The following is a 12,903-nucleotide window of genomic DNA, read 5'->3' as shown; positions in this document are numbered from 1 at the left end:
CTCACCCTTCTCTTTATTAAACTACACATACCCAATTCCAGCAACTGTTCTTTATATGTTTTAGCCTCCAGTCCTCTGATCATCTCTGTTGCTCTTCTCTGCACTCTTTCTAGAGTATCGACATCTTTTTTACATTAATTTTGGCTTAAGACAAAAAAATGCCTTAAGCCCCGCTTAAATAACTTACAATAGAGAACTCCAGTTTTGAAAGATTGGTGGGATGGATTTCCTAAAATAATAAATAAATGAGGTGATCTTTTGCTCATCCAATTCCAGGCAGCTCTAAAACAAAAGTAAGCTTCGTGCTGCCTGTTTGACTCTGGCAATTTGTTTTGCAGTGGCTGGAAGTGCTCCAAGTGTGACTTACGAGAGAATCTTTGGCTAAACCTGACTGATGGATCAATACTTTGTGGCAAATGGTTCTTCGATGGCAGTGGAGGAAACGGACATGCGCTCGAACATTACAAGGAGATGGGTTATCCCTTGGCAGTGAAGCTTGGAACGATTACTCCTGATGGGGCAGGTTAGTGAAAGCTTGTCTTGATGATCATCACCAGCCTTTTGATCTCTCTACGTTGTTTTTCACTGCCGTGTTTCCCCCAAAAAGTAAGACCTACCCTGAAAATAAGCCCTAGCTTGATTTTTTTTTGAAGGGTGGACCTAATATAAGCCCTACCCCAAAAATAAGCCCTAGTTTTGGAGCAAGGCGCACACCTAAAAATCAAGCTAGGGCAGGGGTTCAGCAACCTGAAACAGTGAAAGAGCCACTCGGAACCGGTTCCCTCACAAAAGGAAAAACTGGGAGCCGCAAAAAATGTGTGCGTATACGCGTACATGTGCAGAACAGGGTTTGACTGAAGAGTGGAGCCAAGGCGAGATATGCACCTACCCTGCATATTTGAATTGATTGGTTGAACTTTTTTAGTCCCACTTTTTTTTTTTTTGGACTGCACATGGCAGAGGACTGGGAGCCGCAGGAGATGGCTGAAAGAGCCGCATGTGGCTCCGGAGCCGCGGGTTGCAGACCTGTGAGCTAGGGCGAGCTGCCCCACGCACCCTGCACCCGCTTACCGTTGTAGCCTGCCTCTTCTTGCCGGCTGACTTCTTCTGCGGTGTCTCCCCGCCTACATTTCGCAGTCAGAGGCCTTCTGGAAAGGCCTCTGATTGTGAAATGCAGGCTGGGGGACGCTGCAGTGGGCTGGCTGGGCGGGGCTGTTGGTGCCAGAGGTGAATGGAAAAGATCCCTCCCCTTCCGAAAATAAGACCTGGTGCCTCTTTTGGAGGCAAAATAAAATAAAATAAATAAAACCGGGTCTTATTTTCGAGGAAACACAGTAGCACTGTAGAAGTAGAGTTACCAGTGTCCTGAAGGTGCTTTTTCAAAAGGCAACTGGACTTTGTTTTACCCTGAAGACGTTTCGTTTCTCATCCAAGAAACTTCTTCAGTCAGAGCTGGATTCATATCCTAACCCAGGCAGAAAACATACAGGTAGTCCTTGACTTACAACAGTTTGTTTAGTGACCGTTCGAAGTCATAACGGCGCTGAAAAAAGTGACTTATGACCATTTTTCACACTTAGGGCCATTGCAGCATCCCCATGGACATGTGATTTACATTCAGATGCCTGACAACTGGTTCATATTTACGACGGTTGCAGTGTCCCGGGGTCACGTGATCCCCTTTTGCGACCTTCTGACCAGCAAAGTCAAGGGAGAAGCCAGATTCGCTTAATAACCGTGTTACTAACTTATCAACTGCAGTGATTCACTTAACAGTTGTGGCAGGGAAAGTCGTAAAATGAGGCAAAACTCGCTTAATGAATGTCTCACTTAATGACAGAAATTTTGGGCTCAATTGTGTTTTTAAGTCGAGGACTGTCTGTACGCTAGGGTTCCATCTGAAATGTGAGTGGCCTTTGCTCTGTTGTCCTTTCAGAAGACCAGGAAGACCTGACTCTTCCCCCAGGCATTTGACTTAGGATGTCAATAGGGGAAGGCTTCAACAAGAGTGTATATGATTTCTGGTTTTATTGAGTCTTTATAGGGCTTTATTGTTTTTCCCCCCCTGCTTTGGTTTAATGAAGTTCTTTGTTTCTGTCTTGTTCATCACCCAGAATTTCTTGGGAAGATCCACGGTCATAGAAATTGGATAAGCAAACAAAATGGCTGGAGATGCAACTAGCATTTTGCCAGTTTTAATTTATGCTTCCAACAGCTTTGCGCTTAATTAGATACCAAAAAATAAATAAATCCAACCCCATTTTTTCAAAACTGATGTGACAATATGGGGTACATTTTAATATTCACATATATTTCATGTAGTATATTTTAAGGCAGGGGTGTCAAACTCAATCTCATTGAGGGCTGTATCAGCATTGCGGTTGCCCTCAGGGGGGCGGGTGGGTGTTGCCTGGGTGGGCGTGGCCTACTGGGTGGGCGTGGCTAGACTGCGTATGGCCTACTGGGTGGGCGTGGCCAGCTCTACATCGTTCACATCAAGGGTGCCTATGGGGGCCTGGGCAGGAGTGGGACAGATCTGAGGGTCTCTGGCAGAAGGAGGGTCTCTGGGTGAGGGCCAAGGCAGTGGGGGCCGTTCCCTCACTGTTTCCAGGATGGCTTCGCGGGCCACATGAAATCACTTCGCGGGCTGGATCTGGCCCCCGGGCCTTGTGTTTGACATGTCTGTTTTAAGGGATGATGTGTGACTCTGTAGATTCGTCGGTAGCCTGACATTTTCTTTGGCTTCCTTTACTGCCTACTTGAAGAGTATTTTAAAAACAGAAGCTTAAAACTGAGCTAGGGTATATTTATGAATTGAAATGTTTTCTGAAAAGGCAAACATGGGTGAATTCTATTCATTAAACTTTCTCAGGCTCTTCCTTAAAAGAGTTCAAACGGTGTTTCCTTTTTCCCTTTCCAGAGAAGCCCTGTAAGGTAGGTTAAGCCAAAAGATAAAGGTAAAAATTTCCTCTCTCCAGTCAAGTCTGAATATCTAGGGCAGGGGCCTGCAACCTTGACCGCTTTAAGACTTGTGGACTTCAGCTCCCAGAATTCCTCAGCCAGTATAGCTGGCTGAGAAATTCTGGGAGCTGAAGTCCACAAGTCTTAAAGCGGTCAAGGTTGCAGACCCCTGATCTAGGCGGTGATACTCATCTCCGATTCTTAACCGAGGGAGCCAGCATTGTCCAAAGACATTTCCATGGTCATGTGGCCAGCATGACTATATGCTGAGGCGCATGGAATGCTGTTACTTTCCCACTGAAGTAGTACCTGTTTATCTGTTGTATTTTCGAACTGCAAGGTTGGCAGCAGCTGGAGCAAGAACAGGAGCTCACCCTGTCATGTGGTACTCGAGTCTTAAAACCCGGACTGTCAGCTTTCCAGCTGACAAGCTCAGCATCTTTAACCGCTGAGCCATCTTGCTACCAGGTTAAGCCAAGATGGTATCAAGTCCAAGGTCTTTCAGTGAAGTTTTGTAAGTGAAGGAAGTTGTTGTTGTTAGTTGTGAAGTCATGTCCGACCCATCGCGACCCCATGGACAACTTTCCTCCAGGCCTTCCTGTCGTCTACCATCTTCTGGAGCCCATTTAAGCTCATGGCTACTGCTTCAGTGACTCCATCCAGCCACCTCATTCTCTGTCATCCCCTTCTTCTCTTGCCCTCAACCTTTCCCAGCATTAGGCTCTTCTCCAGTGAGTCCTTCCTTCTCATTAGGTGGCCAAAGGATTTGAGTTTCAACTTCAGGATCTGGCCTTCTAAAGAGCAGTCAGGGTTGATCTCCTCTAGGACTGACTGGTTTGATCGCCTTGCAGTCCAAGGGACTCGCAGGAGTCTTCTCCAGCACCATAGTTCAAAGGCCTCAATTCTTTGGCACTCAGCCTTTCTTATTTATTTATTTATTTATTTATTTATTATTTTATTTTATTAGACTTATATACCGCCCTTCTCCCGTAGGACTCAGGGCGGTTCACAAGGTTTTTTTTAAAAAACAATACAAGAAGTTACAAAAATTTAAAACAATTAAAATGATTACACTAACCTTGAACTAAAAACCCCACTTACAATTAAAATACAATTAAAACCCCAGTTAATACTCTCAGTCCAACTTTCACAGCCATACATTGCTACTGGGAAGACCATGGCCTTGACTGTATGCACTTTCGTTGGCAGGGTGATGTCTCTGCTTTTTAGTGTGCTGTCTAGATTTGCCATGGCTTTCCCCCCCGAGGAGCAAGCGTCTTTTAATTTCTTGGCTGCAGTCCCCATCTGCGGTGATCTTGGAGCCCAGGAAAATAAAATCTGTCACTACCTCCATTTCTTCCCCATCTATTTGCCAGGAATTGAGAGGGCTGGATGCCATGATCTTGGTTTTCTTAATGTTAAGTTTCAAGCTGAGAGAAGACTTGTGTTCAAAACTGGTCTCTCTCAACTTTAGCAACTGTTAAGATGTGTGGACTACAACTCGCAGAATCCCTAGCCAGGCTGCTGCCTGGGGAATTCTAATAGTTGAAATCCAGACATTTAAAGTTGTCAAGGTTGAAAAAACACTGGGTTAGATGAAGTCCAAGACAACAATCTGACCTCAGTGGAACTTCAGTAGAGACAAACAATTTGCAGTATTGCTTTGTTAGGGTGTTTGGTTCTGTGGCATTCTGCTAGGGGTAATTCTTTGTTGCTTCTCTCTAGCCGGACATGGATTGCTCTTAAAAATATCCATGCAAGGTCCATTTAGAGCCACACTGACGCAGAAAAAGTTGACTGGGTGTCATGCTGCATCGTGACTTCACTGAAAAAGCACGAGGCCTGTCTGAACTTATGTTTATAGAAGGGAACAATCACTCGCGCTGAGAAACAGAGGCTTTCTTAAATTGGAATGCCAGCAAAAGGCCATGTGTCGTATCTATAAATGCCAATGGCATCATTCTAGGTGGACACAAGGAGGGAGAATGCTGGGTTTCATAAATGCTTGGCAGAAGAATAAATAGAGGTTTTCTCTCCCCCCCTCCAACATTAAGCAATGTATTTTCTGAAAAGTACAATACATGATAATGATGATGTTATCCATTCAGTTGTGTCCCATGTAGAATATAATAGAATAGGAATAGGAATAGGAATAGGAATAGGAAAAGGAATAGGAATAGGAATAGGAATAGGAATAGGAATAGGAATAGAAATAGAATAGTTGGAAGGGACCTTGTGGGTCATCTAGTCCACCCCTCTGCCCAAGCAGGAGTCCCTACACCATTTCTGACAGATATCTGACTCTTGGTAGTTTTATGGGCCAAGTCATCTTCCAATCTTGCACTATTTCTTTGAGTTTTTCTATGCTCTGGCTGGTCTCAGCTTTGATAGTGTCCAGCCACCATGTTTTTTGACAGCCTGGTTTCCTTCTGTTGCTAACTCTTCCCAACATAATTGCTTTCTTCATTGAATTCCCCTACATGACATGGCCAAAGTAAATGAGGCACAGTTTCGTGATTTTGCCTTCTAGTGACACGCCTGGTGTTATGTGCTCCTTAGTCACCCTTCCTGTCCAAAGAATACACAGGAGATTTCTCCAGCACCACAGCTCAAATGGATAAAGATATATATAAAGGTAAAGGTAAAGGTTCCCCCGCACATGCGTGCTACTCGTTTCCAACTCTAGGGGCCGGTGCTCATCTCCGTTTCAAAGGCAAAGAGCCAGCGCTTGTCCGAGGACGTCTCCGTGGTCATGTGGCCGGCATGACTAGACACCAAAGGTGCACAGAACGCTGTTACCTTCCCACTGTAGTGGTCCCTATTTTTCTACTTGCATTTTTACGTGCTTTCAAACTGCTAGGTTGGCAGAAACTGGGACGAGTAACAGGCGCTCACTCTGTTACGCGGCACTCGGAATTCAACCCGCCAAACTGCCGACCTTCTGATCAACAAGCTCAGCGTCCTAACCCACTGAGCCACCACGTCCCTTTCAAATATATGAAAGGGTTCAAATTTGAAATGCTATCACTAATAACATGTTTGGTGTTGTGCTACTTAGTTTAAGGGGATTTTAGCAATGAAGAAAAACAAATTAAAAAATTCACAGTAGATCTAAGCATCTAGGCCATTCTTCTTTTGATTTGCTGAGATCTGCTGTTTACAACATTATGGTTCTTGTTGGAACAATATCCTAATGAAAAATCATGAACTATTCATCACCGAGTGTATCTTCATGATAAGCAGATCTTGTCGTATTTGTTATTACTATATTTGATCTTCTTGTCAATATTCCCAGTTGAGTCTCTATCCCTATAACAATAGTATTTTCCATTTGATCATTTGCAAATATTAAGAGCCCAAGAGAAAAAAATCCACATCAGCCAGATTTTATAATTTGCTCTGATTGAAAAACAGATATGGACGTAAAGCTCAGTGGTGCCAGTTTAATTTATGGTGACTTGCAATATAAAAGGGTTAAACAGATGTAAACAAGGGCCACTATGACATCTGTCTCCTGTAAAGAAGTCCTTTAGTTAGCTTGACTTAAGTTAGAGACAGTGGCTAGAATCATTCTTTGCCAGTCCTGTACTTCCAAGTGGGTTGAATTACAATAACTCGCTGTGTCAACATCCAGCGCGAGAATCCAAATAAAAATCCAGGTTCATTCCGTTTCTGAAAATCTTATTGTTTGTTGAATACACTGCATGGTAATATTGAAGCAAAACTAACTCCGAGGTTCCCAGACACCAGTTCATAGAATTAAACAATACTTTTCCCAGCCAAACCCCCAATCTCTCACGTAGTCCATGTAAACAATTTCACTTTAGTATGGGAACCGTCTGCTCCCTCTCCACACCTGCTGTGGTGTCCTTGGAAAGGTTTCAGGCTCTCATGGTCTTCAGCAGAATTGTAGAGGTTTCGTTTTTCTCCGTCTAACCCATTCTAAAGCAACACCTCTCCCATTATTCTAAAGGCAAGTTGAAACAGAGGTACTTAGCTGCCAAAGTTTCATTCTTGACACACTGTCTCTGGCCTGAATGAATGAATAAATGAATGAAATGCATGTTGATTTATTTATTTAATTAGATTTATATTCCCTCACCTTTTCTCTTGGAACTCAAGTTAGCATACAGGTATTCCTGGACTTACAACCATTCATTTAGCGACTGTTTGATCATGGTCACATGATCAAAATTCAGAGACTTGGCAACTGATTCATATTTATGACAGTTGCAGCGTCATGGCGTATGTGATCTCCTTTTGCAACCTGCTGACAAAGTCAATGGGGAAGCCAGATTCACTTAATAACTGTTTACTAACTTAACTGCTGTAGTGATTCACTTAATAACTGTGGCAAGAAAGGTGGCAAAATGGGGCAAAACGTAACAACTGTGTTGTTTGGCAATGGAAAGTTTGGGCTCAGTTGTGGTCATAAGTCAAGGAGCACCTGTGTACGTGCTCCCGAATTCTTCCCTAATGGCAAGTCTCTTTGGAGAAGTTGAGCTGAAAATAGTTACTGGTCCAAAGTTACCCTTGAGCTTTGGTGAAGAAATGCTTGGCCCTGAATTGGCCAGGTCCTTATCCTGTAGCTTAGCCACTGTTGCATAGGGTTTATGATTTGCTGAAAGTTGACTTGGAATCTTAAATTGCTTCTCCTTCCATAGTAAATGGAGAATTTCTGTTAGAAAATTTTTGTTATCATGCCTCCATGATATGTAGAGCATGGAACTGTTAAATGCTATTGATAGATTACATTTGGTGAATTGTCCCTTTGTTCTTACTTTTGCAGATGTTTATTCCTTTGAGGAAGAGGAGGCTGTTGTGGATCCTCATATCGCCAAGCACTTATCTCATTTTGGAATTGACATGCTCCAAATGCATGTGGTAAGTGACTTGCTTTTTATGAAGTTGCTATCCTAAATTTATTCATTTATTTATTTGAAAAGTTTATTGGCTGCCTATTTTACCTCAGGATAACTCTTACAAACTTAAAATAATAAAATCTATACAAAAAACTAAAAGACATAAATAATATATTGCAAGATCGACCGAAAATGCGACTTAACTATGGGACCCGTGTATTGATTACAATTACTTGGATAATTCAGCAGGGGGAGACATAGTCATGTATACAGCATGTCTCAGCAATTGTAAAATAAGGTATTTTTATGCTGAGTGGCATTTCCTTTTGGGATGAATGGGATGTATGATTTTTCTTTTAAATATCCTGGCTTTGTAAGTTGGTAAAAAGGTTTTCTGTCTGCCAGCAAATCTCTATACGGGTGGGGAGTGGGAGGAAGAGTACCCAAATATATGGTGCTGACTGAATAATCATTATCATCATCTTCTTCTTCTTCTTCTTCTTCTTCTTCTTCTTCTTCTTCTTCTTCTTCTTCTTCTTCTTCTTCTTCTTCTTCTTCTTCTTCTTCTTCTTCTTCTTCTTCTCCTCCTCCTCCTCCTCCTCCTCCTCCTCCTCCTCCTCCTCCTCCTCCTCCTCCTCCTCCTCCTCCTCCTCCTCCTCTTCTTTGTTTTCAGACAGAGAATGGCCTGAGAGATAATGACATAAAACCCCGAGTTTCTGAATGGGAAGTTATTCAAGAGTCGGGCATGAAACTAAAACCAATGTATGGACCCGGATATACTGGCATGAAAAACTTGGGGAACAGCTGCTACATCAACAGTATATTGCAAGCCATTTTCAGTATTCCTGAATTTCAGAGGGCGTAAGTCACTTCTAATTTTGTAAAAACTCAGTTTTAACAGATCAGTAATGTGAGAGGTCCTCAATGCTCTCTGAGGTTGCTTGTTTTCTTGCAGACGTTTCATTACCCAAACTTGGTAACATCATCAGTGCTACTAAGGCCGTGGTGGCGAACCTACGGCACGCGTGCCACAGGTGGCACGCAGAGCCTTCTCTGTGGGCACACGCGCCGTGGCCCTAGTCCTAGGCCTTCAGCTGGGTTTTATAAAACCTTTTCGCTTTAGGCCTCTGCCGCGTGTGAAAAAAAAAGTTCAATCAATCAATCAATTTCAACTTTTGCGGGGGAAAAAAAAGATCTCGCAAAGTTGGAATTGATTGATCGAATGTTTTAGTCCCACCCAGTCTGCCGTTACCACCACAGCCACGCCCACCCAATGGGCCACACCCACCCGGCACCCGACAATACATAAGTGGGTTTTGGGTTGCAGTTTGGGCACTCTGTCTCTAAAAGATTCGCCATCGCTGTACTAAGGAGTGCTGTTTGCTGTCAGTTTGTAGTCTAATGGCTTGCCTGTCAGTGTTGGTGGGCGTGGTCTTAGAGATTCTTCGATTGGACTGTTTTCTATTGGCTTCTTTGGCAGTTTCTTGATTGGGGTATTGTTTACTTGATTATTCATCTGATGTTAACCTTAGAGTTAATCTATGCTGATCTGGCTGCTGATTGCTTGGGTCTTTTTGTTCCTTTTTGGGCTGGGTAATAGTCTCTTTTGCATCGTCTGCAGATGTTGTTAATGTTTATCTGTGCATTGAATGGCTGATTTGTCAGAGCGCTTCGTAATCTTTCAATATTTTCTCCTTTTCTCCTTTGTCTTCTGCTGTTCTTTGTGTTAGGTACGTGGGAAGCCTTCCAAGGATATTTGACTACTCTTCTTTGGACCCAACACAAGATTTCAATACTCAAATGTAAGTGGCTGGTTACTTTAGAGCAGCGGTCCCCAACCTTTCCCGCTCTGTGGACCGGTGGCGAGGGGGAGAGGGGATGGATTTGCTTGCGCACCATTTGCACAAATGTAGTTTTGAGTGCTTGCACACCCGCCTGCTGCTTATGTGGCCTAGTTGCCAACAGGCTGTGGCCCGGTGGCAGATTGCAGATCAGAGGTTGGGTTGGGAACCCCTGGTTTATAGGATGTGAAAGAAAGCTTACTTTGTGGGTAGTCAATGGCTATTCTCAGTCATCCAGGTCACGGTTGTTGGACTGCTGAATCTTGTCCTGGCACGAGACATCCTGTCTTAAGCTAGGAGAGCAAACCCACCAGGACAAGATTCAGGAGTCCATCTATATTTGAAAAACAAAGGTCACTCTTTTGAGGACAGCAAAGTCCACATTTTAGACAGAGAGGACCACTGGTTTGAAAGTGGAGCTCAAAGAGGCCATTCTGAGTTAAAACTGAACAGCCATTTCTCAACAGAGGGGGAGGGATACAACACCACCTATCTCCTGTCTATAACAGAGTTCTTCCGACAGTCCCAAGAAGGTCCCACACCCATTTGCACTCTGATTCAGGTGACTCTGAAGGTACAGATCAATCCCCAAGTGGCCTCAATGACTCTCCGAGAGCTAACAATCAGCCTTCAGAGAGCTAATGACCAGATGATTGTGAAGAATATAAATCCTTCTATTCCCCACTTTTCAGTCTGAACTGAAGAAGCTTCTTGGATGAGAAGCAAAATGTTTTCAAAAGAGAGAGAGAGAGAGAGAGAGAGGAGAGAGAGAGAGAGAGAGAGAGAGAGAGAGAGAGAGAGAGAGAGAGAGAGAGAGAGAGAGAGAGAGAGAGAGAGAGAGAGAGAGAGAGAGAGAGACCAGTTGCCTTTGGAAAAGCACCTTTGGGACTTGAGGATAGTCTTATTGGGACTATCTGATGAGTCCAGATTAGATTCCTGTTGACAGTTGGCTGATTTAAACTTACTTTCTGCTTCCTGTTCTTTCTCCCTTTTTAAAACTTATTGGGCAACTTATGGTATTCTTCCCCTTCCCCTTCTCCCTCGCTACAGGGCTAAATTGGGACATGGGCTTCTTTCAGGCCAGTATTCGAAACCTCCAGTGAAATCTGAGCTTATTGAACAGGTGATGAAGGAACAACACAAGGTATTTGACCCACCATGTTCAGCTTGAGAATTAAGTAGAAGATAGACGTGAATAACCCTCTTCTTTTTTTTTTTTAGCAAAACAACTGTCTCTTTGAAAATCACAGCCTCAGCAATAGCTGAATATTTATTTATAATTTCAGTACAGGTATTCTTTGCTTAATGAATGTTGGACTGGTTGCTTAATGAACGTTGGAAATTATGATGGGACCCCGAAGGTACTCATGGTCACATGACCAAACATTGAGTGCTGGGCAACATGGCCACATTTACGGCCGTTTTCAATGTCCTGTGGTCACGTGACCCATCTTTTACAACAGTTTTGCTGAAAACTGGGACATCCGATTTTTGGCAAAACCCTGCGCGTAGCAAACTATCAACTGCCTTAATTTTACAAGCACTATCTTCACTTAATGACCACCACATTAAAAAACTTCCAGTGTTGGAGTATTCACAGCTTCTGGAGGCAGGTTGTTCCACTGGTTAATTGTTCTGACTATAAGGAAGTTTCTCCTTAGTTCCAGGTTGCTTCTCTCCTTGATGAGTTTCCATCCGTTACTTCTTGTCCTGCCTTCGGGCGCTCTGGAGAATAGCTTGACTCCCTTTTCTTTGGGGCAGCCCCTGAGATATTGGAAAACTGCTATCATGTCCCCCCTTGTCCTTCTCTTCATTAAACTGGACAGCCATTTGTCCGAAATGGTATAGGGTTTCCTGCCTGAGCAGGGGGTTGGACTAGATGACCTCCAAGGTCTTTTCCAACTACTACTACTACTACTACTACTTCTTCTTCTTCTTCTTCTTCTTCTTCTTCTTCTTCTTCTTCTTCTTCTTCTTCTTCTTCTTCTTCTTCTTCTTCTTCTTCTTCTTCTTCTTCTTCTTCTTCCTCTTCCTCTTCCTCTTCTTCTTCTTCTTCTTCTTCTTCTTCTTTTTCTTCTTCTTCTTCTTCTTCTTCTTCTTCTTCTTCTTCTTCTTCTTCTTCTTCTTCTTCTTCTTCTTCTTATTATTATTATTATTATTATTAAATAATAATAATATTTTTAGTATTTTATCATTGGGGCTTTAATTTATTTATTTTTAACATTTGTACTATTGTCTTTTATTGTTGTTAGCCGCCCTGAGTCCTTCAGGAGATAGGGCGGCATATAAGTCCCAAAAATAAATAAATAAATAAAATGAAGTCGCAAAATTGGTTTGGCAACATGAGCAACTCATTTTATAACTGCTACTACTTATGATCACAATGGGCAGGATCCTGCATTAGAGAGATTTTTTGCAAAGCTCAAGAGAGATTTCTATTTTTGGAATTTCAAAGGTTTGAAAATTAAATGCTGTGTTGTTATGCAATGTCACAATAACTGTCCAAATTCTGTTGGGACCAAGAGTGGTTTCAAGACAGATGACACCACTCCCCTGCCACAAAGAGTCATTAACAACTGCGTGGACACAACCCTAGGCCACTTCCTAGCAGGCCTTGACTAACCAGAAGATCATGGGATCAGAAAAGAGAGGAGTCCTTTACCAGTAGTCCTTGACTTAATGACCGCAATGAGAACCAGAATTTCCATTGCTAAGCAAGGCCGTTAAGTGAGCCACACCCAGTGTTATGACCTTTTTGCCATGATCGTTAAGCAAATCACTGCAGTTGTTAAGTGGATCGTTCAGTTGTTAAGTGGATGCGGCTTTCTCCTTTGACTTTGCTCGTCAGAAGCTGGCTGGGAAATGGTCACAAATGGGTGATCACATGACCCCCCAGGATGCTTCAAAGAGTCATTAACTATGGCAAGAACCCAACCATATGCCACCTCCTGGAGGCCAGAACGCAGGTGGCCAAACTCACAGCTGTGAGGACTAGCCAGGATTGGCCAGTTCACACTTGTCCCAGATAATGGCCCAGATTTATATCAGTGGGTTCCAAGGGAATTCAGTCTGAAAATTACTGCTATACAGAGAATAGTCTCATGCAGAATAAACATCCAGACAGAGGACAAAATGGTATATGTTTCAAAGTTATGTCATTTGGTATCCCGAGTACAAACTTTTCTTTTTTTTTTGGCAAAAAGATGCCTTTGTATTCTGAAAACATCCACTGCGGAAGT

The 12,903-nt window shown here is 43.0% G+C and overlaps 1 protein-coding gene across 5 annotated transcripts in view; it reads left to right on the top strand.

Moving 5' to 3' along the window:
* Positions 1-12,903, top strand: part of USP13 (ubiquitin specific peptidase 13) — a 101,501-nt gene that overhangs the window by 52,142 nt on the left and 36,456 nt on the right. For all 5 annotated transcript variants that reach the window (XM_083363916.1, XM_083363915.1, XM_083363913.1 and 2 more), the window contains 5 exons: positions 339-523; positions 7,751-7,845; positions 8,497-8,684; positions 9,554-9,625; positions 10,715-10,808. In XM_083363916.1, coding sequence (XP_083220042.1) covers positions 339-523; positions 7,751-7,845; positions 8,497-8,684; positions 9,554-9,625; positions 10,715-10,808 — 634 coding nt within the window. The remainder of the gene's footprint in view (positions 1-338; positions 524-7,750; positions 7,846-8,496; positions 8,685-9,553; positions 9,626-10,714; positions 10,809-12,903) is intronic.

This window comes from Vipera ursinii (assembly GCF_947247035.1).
Source record: "Vipera ursinii genome assembly, chromosome: 5".
Taxonomy (NCBI): domain Eukaryota; kingdom Metazoa; phylum Chordata; class Lepidosauria; order Squamata; family Viperidae; genus Vipera; species Vipera ursinii.
This window is presented reverse-complemented; position numbering and strand designations above follow the sequence as displayed.